We start from the raw sequence: 20,893 nt of genomic DNA, 5'->3' as shown, positions 1-20,893 counted from the left end.
CACTTGTTCTCTCACCTGCTGTCTCTGTAAGTCTCCCAACACATCCCTTAGATTGTAAGATCTGCAGGGCAGGGATTTCCTTTCTAATTGTCTGATTTTGTTTGTTGCACTTATTGTATTATATTAATTTGAAGCAGCAATCGCAGCAATCGCAGCAATCGCAGCAAAAAGCTACATCTATTATTTTCCTTAGTTAGAATAATTGAGCCCTCCAGTGCTGAACATTGCTATTTTCAGCACCAGGGACTATCCAGTTCCCCTAGATAATTACTGTCTTAGGCCCGGGCCATAGAGGTGTGGGGAGAGCTGAGGCGCGCTAACGCTGAGGCTCGCCTGCTTCAGTCAGCGCGATTGCACGGACTTGCAGGCGAGCCAGCGTGCGCGAAGGGAGTCGGGGTGGGGGGGGGGGGGGGTGGTTGGAGGCGGGGCAGTGACGTCTGTGGGCCAATCGCCTCAGCACGGCTGGTCCATCTATGGACGCAGCCTTAGATGTCAGTGCTCTTTATGGAGAATCCAACAAAGCCGCAACCAACGGCATCGCAGCTTCCTATTGGTGGACAGATTCTGTGAGATTGAGTGGCAATATTGTTTCCTTAGGAGGGAACACTCGTAATTATTTCAGGAATGGAGGTGTCCCTGGAGCGGAAAATAGTACGGTCCTGCACGGACAGACCCCTTTGTTACAATTATGTAAAGGATCAAACAAACATTTCCCAGGTGGGATTGCTGCTTGAAGTCCAAGCAACACTCAATGATTTTCTGTGAGTTTCACTGATATAAAGTCAGGATCGCTAATGTTTAGCATGAGCAGTTCCATATACCTTAAAATGCTATTTTTGTGGTTCAGAAAGTGAAAATTTGATTGGGTTAGGTCCTAGAAGGTTAACATCTCTGTCAGCCACCAATAAGGCAATGCTAGTCAGGATCACTGTCAACTTTTTTTTAACTCTAAGGCTTCCCTGTATGTTATGAGGGCTAGCACGCTACTTTTCCTCCTTTTTAGGATTGGAAGAGGAGCCCACCACATAAGTGCATGTTTTACTACTCTACTGATCGGTGTCAATTATTACAGTGCACGTTATCTTTTGTAGGAATGACACTTCACACAGTTTAAAATATATATATATATATATATATATATATATATATAAATACATTTATTTTGCACTATGTGTATTACCCTCCAATATTAAGCAACTGGAAATAGGTACACTTTACTGTAGTAAATCCACTATAGGGGGTCTTTCAACAAGTGAGCACGTTCGACAGAGGCTTGCATTATTTAATATATGCAAAGGTTATTTTACCAATAAAACATGTATTTTGTGATTTATTTGTGAATATGTATGTAACATAGCCTCCCGGCAGTTACTTCTGTTCTGGGCCTTTCCTCTGTCAGTCCTGTTAGTGCAGGCAGTGGAAAGGTTAAGTCCTTTATTAGGCCTGTGTGTGTGTATTCCAGCCTTGAATAATGTGTCAGTATTCAAGGGCAGGCTTAGCAACTCTGAGGATGTCAATCTGAGGGGTGGATATTGGTTGGAACGCCCCCTGATGTGTGTGGGCCAATCTGTATCCGGCTCTGGCTTGCTATGAGTCAGAGTTAGGCCTGGGACATAGTGCCCCAAACAGTGCGGAGGCGCGCTGAGGCTCAGGGTAAGCGGTGCTTTCCCTGGCCTTACACAGCGCGCCGTCAGGGGGCGGGGTGGGCCAGTGACGTCACAGAGCTGGTTCGCCCTCATTGGGCGACCCGCTCACGTGACCGGCCCTGCGCTCCGGCGAGCGCCAAATTTCAAAACTGTGTGAGACACACGCTTCCGCAAGCGTGCGCGAGCCCCTGCTAAAGCCGCTCTCATTGCGGCTGCAGGGGCTCAGTTTCGAGCAGCAGCGCGCCTAAGCACGGGTCAGCGCATAAACGCTGACCATGCCCGAGGCCTTAGAGACACTCCCCAAGGATGTTCAAATTGGGACACCCTCCAAAATTGTCAGTTGAGAAAGAGTCTGAGAGAAGTCAGTTAGATGAAGAACTGTCTCTCCCTTCCAGTCAGGCCAGGACTGGAAGGGGAGGGAATCATGCTGCCTAGGTCAGGGCTCTGATTTAGAGGAGGTAGAGAAGGAAGCAGATGATGATAAGAACCATGAGAACTGTCTATTCTCTGTCTTGGAGCTGACTGCTGAATAAATACAGAAAAGGCATGCTGTGTATGGGTTACTGTCTCTGAGATGAAGGAGTGTCAGTGGGGGTCCATCCCCTGAATATCAACAGGGGATCCTTGCTGGCTGGAGGCACTGCACCACAGAGATATCAAGGTAATCTGTTCCTCCTGTTCCCTGTCCTGGCTCTCCCCACACCATTGCAGAGCCCTCAGCCCTCCTGTTGCCAACAGGTCACAGCACCAAAACCACCTGAAGGTAGCCAAGAAGAGTGTACCCCCATTCTCACTTAGGGGGGTATGATAAAAGGGTTACATGTATATGCAGTCTATTTATGATTAGGGAAGAGGCACTCACTTTCACTTGCGTTCTGTCAGGTACTGATAGTCTATCTGAGAATCACGTAATCTACAGTAGGTACACACTATTTAAAAACGATATCATAGTCAGAGACATTTCAGTGTGGCTCTATTGTAGCAGAAACAAATGCAAAAAGATTTGGGGGAACATTTTTTAATCACCTGATTAAAGGGGAATTTCCCCTGAAACATTGTGTGCTTGCTTCTGCTACAATAAATCCACACTGACTATGTCTCTCTGACTATGATATTGTTTTTCCAGTGTGGGAGGGGGATATCATCGTTTAACAAACAGTCAAAGGTGCAATAGGTACATGACCTGTTTAATAGTTGAAGTGTATGCAATAGATGTCATACAGTACAGACGAGGCTTCAGGGGCCCCATTACCATCAATGGACCAACCAAGTCCAAGCTCTATGTAAACGTTTTTTAGAGCTTGGTTGGTCCATCAATGTGTATGTGACAAATCTATTATGTGCCCACTGACTCCTGCTCCTTCCTATATGTGACAGAGATACAGTCCTGGTCTTCTATTGCATTAGCACAGGTGTGGCCAGCTCCAGTCCTCAAGGGCCACCAACAAGTCAGGTTAACAGGATATTCCTGCTTCAGCACAGGTGGTGCAGTCGAAGGTTGAGTTAACTTTGCAGGGATATCCTGAAAACCTGACCTGTTGGTGGCCCTTGAGGACTGGAGTTGCCCACCCCTGAATTAGCAGGACACTAAAAAGCAGCTGTAATATCATAGGGTAACAGCTAAAGAAAGGTCAGCCTGAATCTCTATCACACAGACAGCAGACCTGTAGCCAGTTATACCAGGGGCTGTAATGACAGCATTTCCAATTGACGCACGCTACTACGCCAGCGTCCTCTCCACCTCGGGCACGCGCGTCCCTTGCCTCGCTCGCTCCCGCCTGTCACCAGGCCTCCCTCGCTCGCCCCCGCACTGCTCTTCCGGCCGCGCCCCCGTCCCGCTCAATCCCTTCCGGCGTGGTAATGGAGGCCACTCGCAGGGCCTGGGACTCGCACGGAGCTGTTGCCCGGGGCTAAGCGAGAGGTGTCCCCCTGGCAACTTTGTGGTAACAGGGATACAAAGCAGCTTAACACCCAGGATCCATAGGGCGGCGGGAGACCGAGCAGCGGCGGCCCTGCTTCCCTATAATCCTCCCTTCTCCATGGCCCCGGAGCAGCGCCTGGATCTGCGCCGGGGCTGAGACCACCCGGGAGAGGAGCAGCCCGGGACCCGGCACCCAGACTACCCCACGGATCCTGCTACCCCGGGATAACATTCTGCGTCTACCCCCGGGGCAGCTGTGCCCCCTCCACCTGCAGCCTGAGGCAATTTCACTCACTGTTCCCAAGCACCCTTCCAACCCCCTCCTGTCTCTATCCCTGGGTCACTGCCCTCTGCGCCCTTCCAACCCCCTCCTGTCTCTCTATTCCTGGGTCACTACCCCCTGCACCCCAATTATACCCCCGGCGCATCCTTTTCCTTCTCAGCCAAGCTGCTGTTTTCAAAGGGTGTGGGGGGGGTGCGAGGGGTCATCATTATTTTTGTTGGGTGCACTTTTGGTTGGAGAAACCAATCTAACATTTACTTTTCTATATTAAGTTTGGTCTGCTTAATTTATCTGTAGTATATTTAAATAGTCCTCACCCTCCCTAATCTTATTCAGTCAAATACTCCACCCACTTGATTTTGTCATTATTGTAGGTTGTCCATCTTGGTGTCACAGTCCACTTCAATAATTTAGTGTTCACCCTCTCATCTCACATTTAAGAGGGGTTTTTGGGGGACTGGGGTCAACTCTTGATTTGGGTATATCCCATTGTTGAGGGGTTTAATTGACTGTCTGCACCTTCCTGGTCATCCAGGGTTTCCACTATATAAAAACCCAGCACTGACCAAAACATGCCGCCTGTGCAGCTGGAGAGCAGTCAGCTTGTGGCGGCTGGGGGGCCAACTTCTGCCCCCCAGCCTCCTCCCCCAGGGTCAGTGGTAACTTCAACGCCTGCCAGCCATGGCTACCGACTCAGCACCCTAATTGACTTCTTGCTACAAAGGACCTATCAGGAGATCAACGTGCTGGCAGATCTGTGAGTAGCAAGGAGCGAAATGCTTGTGCTCTTGACTATATTTCACTTTTCCACAACACGCTTCAGAATAAAATAGTCCACACCACAGACAATATACAAGTTTTTATAGTGTTGAAGCAGCATCCATAGGAAATAGTAGTGCAGCGCAGACAGGCAGAGGGATTCCACCTCATTCATGGCTGCATGAATTTCTTAGACCTATATTTATAGATCACTCTTAAATTGGATGACACTGTCTAATTTGGAGTTGACGTAAAATGTGTATCGCTTTTTTGGCTGTGTTCTGACAAAGCGGCTGTCTCATCATTTAACAACTTTCTAAATGTTTTTCTAAGTTCAAAGTCCTTATGGATCTTTCATTTGCTGTATGATTTGAAGGGAGGGTCTCTTGTTTTGTCAGAATGGGAGACCTGTTACTAACAGTGAAAATAAAATGAGGCACTTTTGTGATAAATCATCAACTTAAATATGACACTTTTAGAGAACACTTGTTTAGGGTAGGTACAGAGAATTCAGACCACAGTAGTACCAAATGCTGTTCTTTGTTTTCTTTCTGTATGCCGTCATTGACAAAAATAACATTTTGTTTTTCTGTGTCACTTTAGGCTCCCAAGGAAGACTGATATGGAAAGGTGAGTTTCACCAAGAGAATGGGCCGTATTTAGTAAGTGTTACTCCATGAGACACCTTCCATGCGGAAAAACAACTTGCAGCCCCATTCAAGTAAAATGGGGCTATAAATGGTCATATGTACCAATTGGTGTTACTCCATGAGACATTTTTCATGCACCTTACAGCCCATTCGCTTGAATGATTCAAAATGACCTATTTACTATGCCATGCTTGAAGGAATCTGACGGAATAGCACTGCTTGGTAAATATTACCCTATATGTTTTGCATTTTATTAATAATTATGATATTATACTAACATATTCTACTTTATAGTATTAGTAGCTCAGTGGCAGCAACAAGTGAACTTACAATAAAGGCAGAGAACAGTGTGAAGCAAAATGGCTTTCCAGGAACCGGCAGGACTGTTGTGGAAGAGAGATGTGGCATGTACCATTATGAGCATGTGTGCTGTTTTCTCCAGCTAACATTGCTAGGCAATATCTACAGGAATAAGTTAACTAGAGATGTCTCATTCCTTCGGATTGTATGTGGTTACTTTATTTACCTTATTTGCAATTCAAAACATATTTGAATAAAATAGAGCTATGGATCCTTTATGGGTGGAGCACCTTTCTGTACAAAAGAAACATGAAAGAAAAGTTAACATTAGGCTTGTGGTATCTTGTAGAAAACAGTTAGTTATTAAATTGAATGTCATGGTTGGAAACATTGCCTGTGATACATGCATCACTTAATTCACATCATGCCTTGTCCAGTGGTTTTATGGACTAGTCACGGGTGGGAAGCCAATGAGATTGTTATTGTTTTTAGAAGGTTATATTTTGGGTGGCTCTGGGTGATTTCACCTTAAAACATTGAGCAGCATGGGTTGCAGCTTTAAAACACATTATTTGAACAGAATGTTCTCCTGTATCTCTCCTTAGTTGAGCTTCCACCCTCCATGGTTTTGAAGATCTTGAACTGACCTTTATTAATACTCTGATAGAAAGAGAAAATATCTCAATAGTAAATTTACTGTAAGCCAATTGGTAGACATGATCTGTGACATTTCCCTTACAGACACTGGCAGCTGCTACTGGCTATTCTTGAAAACGCAATTGCACTAATCTTAAAGGGCAAAAAACCAGATCCCTGAAAGTTGAGAAAACGAAATGACAATTTAAAAAAAACCTCCATTGTGATACTTTGAAATATACGGTTTATGCTTGGGTACAGAGTTGCATCATGTGGACTTGGCACTAAATACATTTTAGGAGAGTGCCTTCCTCCCATCCATCTTTTTCCTTTGGGTAACTAACCTGGGGTGCCTTCCAGCAAGGTTTTTTTTAATAGTACCACGTCCATTAAGAGAAGCACGTTCTGAAAAAAACATACCTATTCTAACGGGATGATGGCATAAAAGCGCGTAGGAGCAGGGTTTGCTCTGTGTATGCGATATAAAAGACATTGATATAGATAAAATAATTCTGCGCTGTGAAGAGCTTTCCTTTTCAGTGATCTGTTTTGGGTTGTCCCTGTGGCGTGGATTTAATAGTAAATGAAACATGTAGGGTTAGCAGCTAACTACTTATTGTATTTTAAGATTTTCAATGAACAAGATGTACTGTACACTGTTAATAACTGTGACTAGCTGAATTTCATCACTATATACTGTTAAATAAAGCATTTGTTTAAGGTAATTTGGGGTAGACATTGGTTAGCTGTTCCATTCTTGTTTTTCTGATGAAAATGTTTAGCAGTTCCTAGATTTCGTAAGAAATTCTTGGGTTTGTTGGCTCCACTCATATTATAATCTGTGAAAGGTCCAAAATAGTGGTTATCATTGAACTTAAGGGTTTTATTTCTGGCAGATAGTTTTGCCACATGGGGAGCAAAAGATTGAATACTATTGTAATGTATTCTATTTTGTTCTGTTTTCAGGAAGATTGAAATTGTGCAATTTGCCAGCCGCACACGTCAGCTCTTTGTCAGATTATTAGCACTAGTGAAATGGGCAAACAATGCAGGGAAAGTGGAGAAATGTGCGGTAAGGTTTGACAGCGTTTCAAAATACAGCCTCGTAGCAATAGTTTCTACTGTATTCTTTTCTCTAAATCTGTCCTAGTTAAATCTGTTGTTCCTGGAATCCACTTAGAAATAGATTTGCAACAATTTAAATGTTTTTATGTGCACTTGTTAACTCGTGTTTGTTTTAAAATGATGGAATCGATCAAACTTTTGTTAGTGGTCAACGACCCTTAATGCATAAAGCATACATGGGGAATTGTCCCCAATACAGTTTATAAATAATTTTAGTAACTAGTGCTGAACCCCATAAAATGTGGTCTATATTGAGATGATATATGCTGGTGCTCTTTACTATTTTTGTGTTTTGGGGGGTTATTTCTTAAAAAAATAAAAATTCACATTTGCCTATAAAACAAAAATTGTATATCCTGTGTGGGAAGCAGGGAGTTTCTGGAGCCGAACTGTTCATTTCGGCTCTTGGGTCCCCCTGCTCTCTGAGATACTTGCTTCAGAAGATGCCGGTATTTCTCTTCTGTTTTAAAGGTCCCACACAGGCCAATTGGAAGCTGCGAGGGATGACATCACCATTTCCTATTGGGACATGGGACCTTTTAAACAGGCACTTTCTGTGCCCAGCTGGGACTACTACCGGCTGCCCTTTGATATGGGAAGCAGGAGGCACTCTGAGCTGACATCAACACGGTTCAGTTCCGAAGCCCCCATTCTTCCCATCTAGTAAGAGAAAAGAGGCAATGCCACTCAGCAGCTTGTTGTATAAATGTAACCTGTTGAAAATTATAGTATGTTTCTGACTGTTTACGTACTAATAAATTTGTGGTTTTACCAAATTTGATAGTCAACTTTTTTTTTTTTTAACATGGCCTTATTGTCTTTGTCAGATGATATCAAGTTTCTTAGATCAGCAAACTATACTGTTTGTGGACACTGCTGACCGCCTGGCATCCTTAGCTAGGGATGCTCTGGTTCATGCTCGCCTACCCAGTTTTGCAATTCCTTATGCCATTGATGTGCTGACAACAGGATCTTACCCAAGATTGCCGACATGCATTAGGGTGAGCTCTGTGCCATTTTATGTGTTTGTTTTTCCGATTCTTTACTTGTGGTCTTGAAACATACTCACTGGGCAGTTCGTGCTTTGGTGGGAAGGTCTTGCATATCTATTCTAATTAAGGCTATCTTTTCACGTCTTAGTTCCTATTTGGCCTAGGGAAGAGTTGACTTGTAGTAAATTTTAATGCTCATAAGTGTTCTACAGATGAAATGTATGGTGTGAAAAGCTTTTGAAAGATCACAGCTGTGTTCATGTCTACACTGAACTCTGTGTATATGATGTATAACAATTCCAAAGAGCGGGAAAACAGCCTCAGGCGAGGAGAATCCTGGTTGTGCAGCCAACACAACATAGACAAACAATTTCTGCACTTTGAAGAATTTATTTGTATAATGTGTAAACCTATAATGCAAACTAAACCACCCTAAAATATCTGGGGCAAATTGATAGACGTGGGTGCACGTTGACATAAGGAATCCCTAGTTCCTAAAAAAGGTCATACAAAAATTCCGCAATAGTCCTCCAGTATTCCAGAACTATAAAGTCTTAAAGGGGTATCTGCGACTTCCTACTTATAGACTAGTACACAAAATAGCTAAAAGTGAATTTAATGAATACTGCATAGATACAATAAAACTGCGGTGAAAAGTTCAACATATCAATATCGCCTACAAAATAGGCAATCTACAAAGGTGAAGGAGATCGGTGTCAAGACTGCAAACAAACACTGTCTAAGCACAACCATGCATAAGGCTGCAGCTAGGTTGAAGCGCTCGTGCTCGGCGCGATCAGAGTGATTAATCTGAATGTGCTTGTCCAGGGTGCGGGTGCGTGCCCGTCAGCTTGTTGCTTGCTGAGATAGTCAAATTTGATTTTGCTGCTCGCTGATGCGTCACGTGAGCAGTTCGCCCAATGAGAGCTAACGAGCTCCGTGATGTCACGGCCGTGCCCCCCTGACATGCCCCCCCGCACGCGCAACTAACAGGACACAAATCGCCGGAGCAAAATGAGCGCCAGCTCGCTCTTTCACCCTGGCCGCAGCCTACGGCTGCGCTTATAGCGACGCGATGCCGCGTCAAATCAAATGTATTGAATCCGTTGCGTGCGCTTATTGTAGGAGCGGCGCGACGGCTTGACGCCGCGTTGCCATGGCGACGCCGGGAGGAAGCCACCGGAGCCACGGGTAAGTATGGTTTACAGAGGCCCTGCAGCTCCCCCGGCACTTAATTTAAGTGCCTTCGGGAAGCGCGCGGGGCCTCTGTAAACCCCGCGCCCCCCGTCGGCAGTCTCGCGCCCCCCGTCGGCAGTCTCGCGCCCCCCCTGGGGGTCGCTCCCCACAGTTTGCGCACCGCTGCTGTAAATGACCAAACCACCAATATAAACCGTGCACAAAAGAAACCAAGTGTATTGTATGTGGTGTTCATCAAATTTGCTTTTGCTATTTTGTGTACTAGAGTCTCTCTATTGGTATGGAATCCTGGATACCCCTTTAAGACTTAATACTTATGGTATGTTGAAGACTATTGTGGATTTGTTGTGTGTGTTCTACATTAACGTATAGTTTTTACTATTATTGTGTGTCTCTAGACTCTTCCCAATAGACAGACCCTAAGTTATATGTATGTATACCTTTATGTAGCAGCATCCAGGTACATAGCACTTTACAATACAGGCAGTCCTCGGTTATCCGACACAATGCGTTACTCAAAATGGCGTTGTAAAGCGAAACACATTTTCCCATAGGAACACTGTTTAAATGAAAGGTTCAGTTCCCGAAGGCATTTTTAACACTAAAATACACCAAATATTTTATGCAAGCAATAAGATATGCAGCACACACATAAATTATATAGTGTATATACTGTATTATATATATATATATATATATATATATATATATATATATATATACGCTCTTACGACGCTTTGCAATGTTGTTTATGTGTGTGTGTGTGTGTGTGTGTGTGTGTGTATATACACACACACACACACACAACGTTGCAAAGCGTCATAAGAGCGTTGGATAAGCCATTTTGGCGTTGCAAAAATGAATATAGGTATGCATTGCATAACGTTGGATAAGCCATTCGTTGTAAAGTGAAGCGTTGTAAAACGAGGACTGCTTGTAAGAATGTTATAACACACAATGGAAATAAGCGCTTTAGACATCAAACAATAGGAGTCCCTGTCTTAAAGTGCTTACAATCTAAGTTGTATCCTTTAAGGCCTGGGTACATTTAAAAACTTGTTTTTAACAATTTCTTTGTATGTGCCCAAATACAATATCACCCATTTAAACCTGTGTGTAAATTGTATCTTTTAACCTTTACTTTGTCTGCGTCTTCGTTTCTCTTGATGTGCATACATGTATTTTTACTTAATCATATGCTGCGTGTTTTCTGTATCATAATGTCATGGTACAGTATACTTTGTATACAGACTGCTGGTGCCTTTGATTTCTTTGTCGCAGGATCTACATTTGTTTGCAGTGGCACGTGATGCCTTGTGGCTATGGTTATGAGACTGACAGTGCAGTGTGTGGGGTTTATTTTCTTTGTATATGACAGGATAAAATAATCCCTCCGGATCCCATAACCAAAAGTGAGAAGCAGGCAACACTTCATCAGCTCAATCAGATCCTCCGGCATCGACTGGTAACTACAGACCTCCCTCCGCAACTGGCAAATCTCACAGTTGGTATGGCTTTATATTCCCTTGTATACTCCTTTACATGAAGACCTGTAGCGCATTGTTGAATACATTGTTTTAAGGAATAAGGAGGTGAAAAGCACATTGTACTAAATGAGTTGTATTATAGATGGCATGGACTAAAGTGAACTTAAGGGAGTGGCATGTTAAATGTAGGGAATATAAAAATGTGAAAGCCCCACTAATCCGATTTTAAAGAGGCAATCCAAGTACTTTTAAAAAAAATAAAGTAATGCAAGATTGAAGCACGGGGGTAGCAGGCTGCTTTTCAAAGCTCCTGCAGGCCAATAGGAAACTGGGACGTCATCGAGTCCGGCTTCCTTATTGGCCCACGTGACATCGAATTTTAAAAGGCAAAGCGATTCTGACACCCCCTTCAGAGGTAAGGATCTTTGGAAGCAACGGGGTCTCCAGAGCTGAAATTAATGGAGTTCAGCTCCGGAGACGACCTGCTTCAATCCTGTGTAAAAATAAATGTAAATAGAAAAAAGTGCTTGAATTCCTCTTTAATGTTTCACCAGTGATTAAATGCTTGGTATAGTTTTTACAATCTTAATCTAACTTTTTCAGAAGATGGTTTGTGATAACAGGACATGATGACAATAGTTTTTAGCAAAAAAAAACACTCTTTGGTTTTCTTCCTCGGGACAAAACGACCAAGAAACAAAACTTTTAACCAAATGTTTCATATTTTAGTAGCAATTTTTATTTCATTTCAGCAAAGTAAGGTTATGTAATTGCCCTAAATTGGTTACATAGTAGATGAGGTTGGAAAAAAGGCACATCTGCATTAAGTTCAACCTATGCTTAATTCATTATTTCAGTTGCCATGAAAAGGCTTCGTTATCCCAGTTACAATATTAAATGTATATAAACAAAAGGATTTTACAAACATAAGGAGATGCGTTTCTTCCCTCATCAATTAGTCCAATTTTTTTTCATGTGGAACCATTCATTTGTAAAAACACAATGATCTGTACAAAATATTACTCCCTGGCATGTTTTGGCAATATAGCCATTTCTTGCATTAACGATATTAAGACATTGAGCACGGTAACGATATTTATTGCTATAAATAAAACCTTTTAATCTTTAAAAAAAAAGTTAAGGTTTTAAAAAAGTATTCTATTTTAAAATATATTAAATGTCCCTCGTGCCGCTTATCGCTTAACATTAGAGATGTGGGGTTAGGGAAGCGATTAAGAGGAAGGGGCTGACTGATAAGGGAGAGGTGCTGCTACTATGGTGGGGAGATTGAAGGAGGCGGCCGTGTTCCCTTTTTACTATGGCAGATCTGCTTTCTATGAGCAACAAGTTACCAACTGTCCCTAAAATTCCATTGACTCCCATACATGACTGACAGTAGTATCTCGATAATAAAAGATCAATATCGACTTGTCATTTTGTTACCGAGATATTATAATCCTGTCAGGATATATTGCTCAACTCTAGCACATCTTTGCTGTTTTTTTTTGGCATTCATAATCCTCCAACTCTTCTTTAGAATTATCATTCTGTCGTGTGTTGTATGGGTTTTTAAAAAAAAATGTATTCTGTGTATTTTGCGCACAGCTAATGGCCGTGTCAAGTTCCGCGTTGAAGGGGAATTTGAAGCAACGTTAACAGTAATGGGAGATGATCCTGAGATTCCTTGGCGTCTTCTGAAATTGGAAATATTGGTAGAAGATAAAGAAACTGGAGGTAAATTGGACAAGTAGCATCTTTAACAACTTTCATATAGCGCTTTTCTCCCAGTGGAACTCAAAGCTATCCCTACTACAAAGAGTACTCATACAATACTGGCTATGCGGAACCATTCTGGCCAGACTTTAAATAGCAGCAGCCAGATCTCTCTCCCTCTCGCCTCATACTCCCAGCATTCTGTGCAAGCTCCTATCTACTTCGAACAATAGGACTACACATGTGCTTTATCCCTAAGGGAATATAGGATTTGGAATATCAGGCGAAATGACAGGGTATCAACTACCGATACACACCTTTCTCCTTCCCACCTCCTCTCTTTACTTACCAATAAGGCACTCTGAATCACCCCCTGGGGGATTCATCACTTGCCATAGACCCTGGAAGGGACCATTCTTCAGACAGGTTGTAAGTATATATATCTCTCTATCTCGTTGGGTACACAGTACTTTGCAGTTAAGCCTTGGCTTTTAAAATTCTGTGTTAACTTGGGTGTCGGGCTATTATATCTGCTCACGATGACTGTATTGTTTATATACTGTCTGGGATGTTTTTTAGCGACCAATGAGAGAATAGCTGTCTATCCAGACTGTCTCCATTTTATTATAATAGTTATAAAAAAATGACACTCTAATCATAATTTTGTGTTGTGTGCAAGGATTTTTCTTCTCTGTCTGCATAGGTCACTATGTATTTGAGGACTGTCTGCCTGCCTGTGTATTACAAAAGCTCTAAAGAGAGTGCACTCCACTCTCGAAATGGTGCTCGGTGCTCTAGCAGGAAAGCGAGAATCCCTGCAGAAATCGCTCCGTGGTCTTCAATTGAAAACTGTATCCTGTGGCACTCTCAAACTCAGTGACAAAAATCAAATAGACATTTTAAAGTCTTTTTGATGATGAAGACCTTGTACAGAACATTTTGGGGAAATCTGAAACCTGTAGGTGTTACACCTGAACAAGGTATTTCCTCAAAAATGTACTATGTCTGCATCATTAAAAAGACTAAATGTCTATTTGACTTTTGCCACAGGATGCTGTGCTCTATTGTTGCCTGTGTATTAGCCTGAAATTGATCCACTTTTGTGAGGAGACAGCTAGATTCATTGTCTTTGAAGTTTGGGAGAAACATCAAGATAATGTTATGTAAACGCCAAGCATGTGGTTAAAGGAGCAATCCGTGCAATTTTCTAAATGTGTTTTGTAGTATTAGATAATACTTACTAAAAAAAACATTTTTTTGTTTAAATTCAACTGGTAATGTCATCTTTAATGAGTTTTAATATACTGAACTTCCTTTGCTTTCTATAGCAGGTTTTAGTAACTGCCTTAGCAGTGCAAGATATTTGTAACACTTTCCTGTTTGTGATAGTTTGTTGCCAATATGCCCAGTGGTGGTTATATAGCTGCTGAGTTACATGGAAGGATTGATTGAAACTGGAAGGCAGCCATTTAGTGAACCCTGGTAAGCTGGATCTTTGATCGATCACTTGAGAACGAACCAAATGGCAACTTGGGTAATTCGTTTTTGATAAAGATAATCGGAGGCTGCATATATTAAAACAAAGTGCTGCTGACTATCCTTGTAATTCAGATAAAAACAGGGTGAGCATATATTGAAAATTAGAATTGTCCAATTTTGGGGGTTTTACTTGTTTATACTAAAGTCTTTTTTTTTTTTTCTCCCCAACTATAATTTTTTTTATTCTTTAAGACGGACGTGCATTGGTCCACAGCATGCAAATCAACTTTATCCACCAGTTGGTTCAGTCAAGGCTGTTCGCTGATGGAAAACCACTTCAGGACATGTACACCTGTTTACGTATCCTTTAAAAAGGGGAACAAGTTTCACTTTTAATCTGTCGTTTTTAATAAATGTAGCGCATTTTGTTAAAATTGGAGCAGAGTAATTGCCTTTTGAGAAAAAATTAAATAAACTTCCCACATTTTTGCCTTACTACTTAACCAGAAAAAGAATGTAAGTTTCCATGTATACACAGTAGGTTTTGTTTTTTTTACCGACTGTTCAGCTTGTGATCTTGGAGTAAGTTCCATGGAGGTTTTGTGTGTGTCATTTTCAGAACGTGTCCTCTTCGCAGGAGCTTTTCCATTACTCTATGTGGAAGTTTTCATAACTTGCAAAAGATACAACGTGCGTGCCAATGAAGTTTTGAAAAAATACATATCATTTAAAGACACAATCTCCTAAAAATGACAACGCTGAAATTTAGTTATAAATGTTCGTATTTTACATAATTGATTTTAAAGTGATCGGGAAAAATAACGGATAGCCTCCTACAGAAGAATTTGAAAACTATATTATGATAAATTTGTGATTTAATGATCTGCACAATAGGACGTTGCTACGGGTTAGAACTCTGATATTTAGAACTCTGCATTCTTTAACGCAGGGGTGGGCAACTCCAGTTCTCAAGGGCCACCAACAGCTCAGGTTTTCAGGATATTCCTGCTTCAGCACAGTTGGCTCAAGTAGTCGCTCATTCTTTGACTGCACCACCTGTGCTGAAGCAGGGATATCTTGAAAACTTGACCAGTTGGTGGCCCTTGAGGACTGGAGTTGCTCTAATGTATGAGGGGAACTCCGACCTTTCCCTTAATATGATTTTTTTCCCCCCCCCCATAAATATACATATCTATTTCTTACCTGCATGCATTGCAAAACTACCAAGCTGAGGAGTAGTGCTATTTATACTGTAATAAGTCCAGCTGTACGTTTGCAAGTTGTATTCCTTTTGCAGTTTTGTTTTTTTCCCTTAACATCTCTGTGAAGATTCCTTCTGCTTATCACTTCAGCTAGAAGTTCTCCATTCGCAGACTCTAATGCTGATTAGAGAACGTTGGGGAGATCTTGTGCAAGTGGAACGATACTATGCCGGGAAATGCCTCACTCTTTCTGTTTGGAAGTACGTTTTTTATACTGAATACATTTCAAGTTCCTTCTACAAAGACTGTAGTAAAAAGAAACAAACACAAAAACCTCCCTATTCAGCATTTTATAAATTGTAGTATCATTTTTATTTTTTTTTATGAGATTGTAGCTTGACCCGGGTAGAAAAGAACAGATTTTTTTTGGAAGCTAGCATTTTTGAAATGTTTTATTTGAGTGGTATAAAAATAATGTGTTGGAGTGAGAGATCTATTGCCGGAAGATGAATTCATGATTTAAGCAGAGTCTTGTGAAGTCCATTATTCATTTGCATCATAGAAAATGGAATATTAACTATTTTTGGGGGATATACTTCTAGGTAGTAACACTCCATGTGATGATATTCAATGTGCTTTTGAAGCAGTCTTCCCCTTGCCAAGTAAAATGTCAGCTCTTTTAATTTGAAAGAACTATACTCTTCCTGAGCAATGAGAAGGCTTACCAGTATGTTAAATAGGGGCTTGTGCGAGATCGACAGCAGACATTAAGTGCTGTTTAAAATTAAAGCAGTGGACATAGTGGTGTGAAAAATAAAGTACACCCTCTTTGAATGCCATGGTTTACATATCAGGACATAACAATCATCTGTTCCTTAGCAGGTCTTAAAATTAGGTAAATAGAACCTCAGATGAACAACACATGACATATTACACTGTCATGATTTATTTAACAAAAATAAAGCCAAAATGGATAAGCTATGTGTGAAAAACTAAGTACACCCTTACTGCTTCCATAGGAATTAAGATGCTAAGTAGCAGACAGCTGCTGCTAATCAAATGCCCTTGATTAATTAATCAGCAGAAAGTGTGACCACCTCTATAAAAGCCGATGTTTTAGCAGTTTGCTGGTCTGGAGCATTCAGGTGTGTGTTAACACAATGCCATGGAGGAAAGACATCAGCAATGATCTAAGAGAAGCAATTGTTGCTGCCCATCAACCTGGGAAGGGTTATAAGGCCATTTCCAAACAATTTAAAGTCCATCAGTCTACAGTGAGAAAGATTATTCAAAAGTGGAAAACATTCAAGACAGTTGCCAGTCTTCCCAGGAGTAGACGTCCCAGCAAATTCCCCCCAAGGTCAGACCGTGCAATGCTCAGAGAAATTGTAAAAAACCCAAGAGTTACATCTCAGACTCTACAGGCCTCAGTTAGCATGTTAAATGTTACAGTTCATGACCATACAATTATAAAAAGACTGAACATGTATGGCTTGTTTGGAAGGGTTGCCAGGAGAAAGCCTCTTCTCTAAAAAGAACATGGCAGCAAGGCTTAGGTTTGCAATGTTGCATCTGAACAAACCACAAGACTTCTGGAACAATGTCCTTTGGACAGACGAGACCAAAGTGGAGATGTTTGGCCATAATACACAGCGCCACATTTGGCGAAAACCAAACACAGCATATCAGCACAAATACCTCATACCAACTGTCAAGCACGATGGTGGAGGGGTGATGATTTGGGCTTGTTTTTCAGCCACAGGACCTGGGAACCTTGCAGTCATTGAGTCGACCATGAACTCCTCTGTGTACCAAAGTATTCTAGAGTCAAATGTGAGGCCATCTGTCCGACAGCTAAAGCTTGGCCTAAATTGGGTCATGCAACAGGACATTGATCCCAAGCACACCAGAAAATCTACATCAGAATGGCTGAAAAAGAAAAGAATCAAGGTGTTGCAATGGCCCAGTCAAAGTCCAGACCTCAACCCGATTGAAATGCTGTGGCTGGACCTTAAGAGAGCTGTGCATAAACAAATGCCCATAAACCTCAATGAACTAAACAACATTGTAAAGAAGAGTGGGCCAAAATTCCTCCACAACGATGTGAGAGACTGATAGTCATATAGAAAATGATTACTTGAAGTTATTGCTGCTAAAGGTGGTTCTACAAGCTATTGAATCATAAGGTATACTTAGTTTTTCACGCATGGCTTCTCCATTTTGGCTTTATTTTTGTTAAATATATCATGACACAGTGTAATATGTCATGTGTTGTTGTTCATCGGAGGTTGTATTTACCTAATTTTTAGACCTGTTAAGGAACAGATGATTGTTATTATGTCCTGATATGTAAAACCATAGAATTCAAAGAGGGTGCACTTTCTTTTTCATACAACTGTATACACAGTGGTTTGTAGAACTATTCCCCCCCTACCAATAATGTCACATTTTGTTGAATTACAAATAATGTATGCACAGTTTTTCAAACAAACTTTTTTTTTTTTTAATCAAAGCTGCAAAGCTGTAGTGGTTAAAATGAACACTGTTATGAGGAGGTAAAATGTAAGCAAGGGAAATGTAAAAAAAAGGTAAATTTACTGGTTGCATAATTATTCTGCCCCTTAAAAGTCAGTAACTTGGTAGAAGCACCTTTTGCAGCAATTACTGCGATGAGTTTTTTTATTTGTCTCTACTAGTTTTGCACAGTAGGATAGTGACTTTTTGCCCATTCTTCATGGGAAAATTCATCTAGTTCTTGTAAGTATTTGGGATGGACTGCAATCTTCACGTTTCAACTTAAATGTTTGATTGGATTCAAGTCAGGACTTTGAATGGGCCACTCAAGAACATTCATTCTCTTCAACCACTCCAGTGTGGCTTTGGGTCATTGTCCTGCTGAAATGGGAATTTCCTCCCCAGTTTGTCTTGGTTGTCCTTTCCTCAAGGATTCGCCTGTACTTTGAAACATCTATTCTACCCTCTATCCTGACAAGCTTCCCAGTCCCTGCTGTAGACTAGCATTCCCATAACATGATGTTGCCGCCACCATGCTTGACAATTGGGATGGTGTTGACTGGGTGATGTGCAGTGTTGTTGTCTGAAGCAACCTTTTTCCACATATCTGTGGTATCATCAATTTGCTTTTTGCAAACTCGATTGAACTTTTTGGTCTAAATTCCAAGCGTTGCATCTATCGCAAGCCCAACACCCTCTTTCTCATTGCCCCAAAAGCAAGGTCCAAAGCAAATTAAGAAGCTGCACGTTGTGGTCTCTTACAACAGGTCCTTCATCAATGGGTCCTTCGTTGCACCACCCTGATGAACGTCCTGATGTAAGGGGCCGAAATGTGGGTATTTTGTTGCTCTTTTTTTCACTCCATACACATTTTTTTTTTTGATACCACGATCTGCAATGTGCTGCCTCTTCATTTGCTCAAAGATTGTATTTTAGATCATGCCCTTCAGGTAGTGGAAGCTTATTCAAAATGACCTATTCTAAAAGGGACTTCAATATAGCAGATTTCAAACCGTATCTGTATAAGCAATAGTTTTCACATGGCAACCTCTGCTGTTCTTGTTTTTCATATAGAAACTGGCTTATTCCATTTGTTTATGTTTGGTTTTTTTGTCCAGTTTATGTTGCAAATTGGAAGGGGCTTAGTAGCCATGCTAACTTAATTTTTTTTTTTTAAATGTACAGTATGGTGAACAGATCTTCAAATGGAAACAAATGACAAAAATAGCATTCCGGTGGGAACATAGGAAGATCAAGTGCTTTAAACCATTTCTCGCCACTACTACATTAAATAACATGCAGGATGTTTGTAACGGAGAAGATTTACATTTCCTTTTTAAATAGGTTCAGCATTGAATTTGCTTACCACTGTATTAAAAAAATAGCGATGTTCTACACGTAAGATCTGTTATTGTATTAAACCTATTTGATGTGACTGCAATAACTTGTACCTAGTAGCATTCTACACATTGCCGCAAACTGCAGGAATATGTGTAGTCATTTTGTAAGTCGACTAAATTTAAACATTTATGCCTTTATTCTGTATGAACCCGTGTGCCTGTTGGTTATAAAAAGTAAGGCATGTTATCTATATAATCCTGATTTTTGCAGCCAGCAGGTACTGGGAAGAAAAACAGGAACGGCATCTGTCCACAAGGTCACCATAAAGATCGATGAGAACGATGGCTCGAAACCTCTGCAAATTTCTCATGAACCTCCCCTGCCAGCCTGTGATTCTAAGCTAATGGAACGGGCCATGAAGGTAAGAAGTACAACACGACTATATCAGTGGTTGCTGATCGTAAGGAGTTAATAGCCAAACCATTACATTTTAATATTCAGGGACTCCATTTCCACAGGCTCCGTACCACAAGATTGGCGTAAAGCAGATGTGCTTATATTTAAAAAGGGAGCTAGATCATAACTGGGGAATTGCAGACCTACAAGTCTGACATCAATAGTGGGGAAATTACTTGAAGGTTTAGAACAGCAATGGATAACAACATTAGTAATAGTCAGCATGAATTTATGAAGGATAGATCATGCCAAACTAACCTTATTAGTATCTTTGAGGAGGTAAGTAGGAATTTAGACCAAGGTAATGCAGTTGATGTGGTCTACTTAGATTTTGCTAAGGCTGTTGATACGGTTCCACACGAGGTTAGTGTACAAAATAAAGCAAATTGGACTCGGTTAAAATATTTGCACCTGGATTGTAAACTGGTTGAAGGACAGACAATAGAGGGTTGTAATAAGTTGAACTTTTTCAGGTTGGGCTAAAGTTGTGAGTGGAGTACAAGGATCGGTATTGGGACCCCTGCTTTTAAACTTGTTTATTAATGACCTTGAGGTTGGCATAGAGAGCAAAGTCTCCATCTTTGCTGATGACACTAAATTGTGTAAGGGCTGTTAGATAGTGTGTGTGTGTGTGTGTGTGTGTGTGTGTGTGTGTGTGTGTGTGTGTTTTATTATTTATTAAAAAAAACATTGGTAAACATAAAATATTTATTAAATTTGTGCACCCACAAATATATATATATATATATATATATATACACACACACACACACACTCACACACTCACACACTCACACACTCATCGCCGGTAGCGGCGCGAAAAGATGATTTTCCCCGTCTTCCCCACTGTCTGTCAGCTCTCTGCCATGCGCGCGGGCGCGACCCTTGTATAGAAGGGCTGACTAACCTCAGCCATCTATAACTGCCGTGCGCACGGCGTAGCGTGCGGCCGCACTATAGAACCAGCCTAAGGTGGAATCAGAGCAGGCTGTAATTTCTTTCCAGAAGAACTTGGATAGACTGGAAACTTGGGCAGGTAAATGGCACATGAGGTTTAATACAGATAAATGTAAAGTTATGCATGTGGGGAACAGGAATAAACAGGCAACTTACAAATGAAATGGGGATAAATTAGGAGAATCCTTAATGGAGAAGGATTTAGGAGTGCTTATAGACAGCAGGCTTAGCTTAG

General features: G+C 41.3%; 1 protein-coding gene across 2 annotated transcripts in view; it reads left to right on the top strand.

Annotated features, from left to right (window-relative positions):
• The first annotated feature begins 3,471 nt into the window (after window positions 1-3,471).
• The window catches only part of MED14 (mediator complex subunit 14), a 69,579-nt gene continuing 52,157 nt past the window's right edge, over window positions 3,472-20,893 (top strand). Inside the window, exons 1-9 of one of the 2 annotated variants that reach the window (XM_075589694.1) lie at window positions 3,472-4,607; window positions 5,213-5,239; window positions 7,162-7,267; window positions 8,148-8,321; window positions 10,888-11,017; window positions 12,602-12,730; window positions 14,441-14,548; window positions 15,518-15,650; window positions 19,516-19,666. In XM_075589694.1, coding sequence (XP_075445809.1) covers window positions 4,423-4,607; window positions 5,213-5,239; window positions 7,162-7,267; window positions 8,148-8,321; window positions 10,888-11,017; window positions 12,602-12,730; window positions 14,441-14,548; window positions 15,518-15,650; window positions 19,516-19,666 — 1,143 coding nt within the window. In that variant the 5' untranslated portion in view covers window positions 3,472-4,422. Of the gene's footprint in view, window positions 4,608-5,212; window positions 5,240-7,161; window positions 7,268-8,147; window positions 8,322-10,887; window positions 11,018-12,601; window positions 12,731-14,440; window positions 14,549-15,517; window positions 15,651-19,515; window positions 19,667-20,893 lie in introns of those variants that run through there. The other variant, XM_075589695.1, reaches the window with a different exon arrangement.

Source organism: Ascaphus truei, chromosome 3 (genome assembly GCF_040206685.1).
Source record: "Ascaphus truei isolate aAscTru1 chromosome 3, aAscTru1.hap1, whole genome shotgun sequence".
NCBI classification, from domain to species: domain Eukaryota; kingdom Metazoa; phylum Chordata; class Amphibia; order Anura; family Ascaphidae; genus Ascaphus; species Ascaphus truei.
Note: the sequence above shows the minus strand (reverse complement) of the source record. Positions and strands in the feature narration are given on the sequence as shown.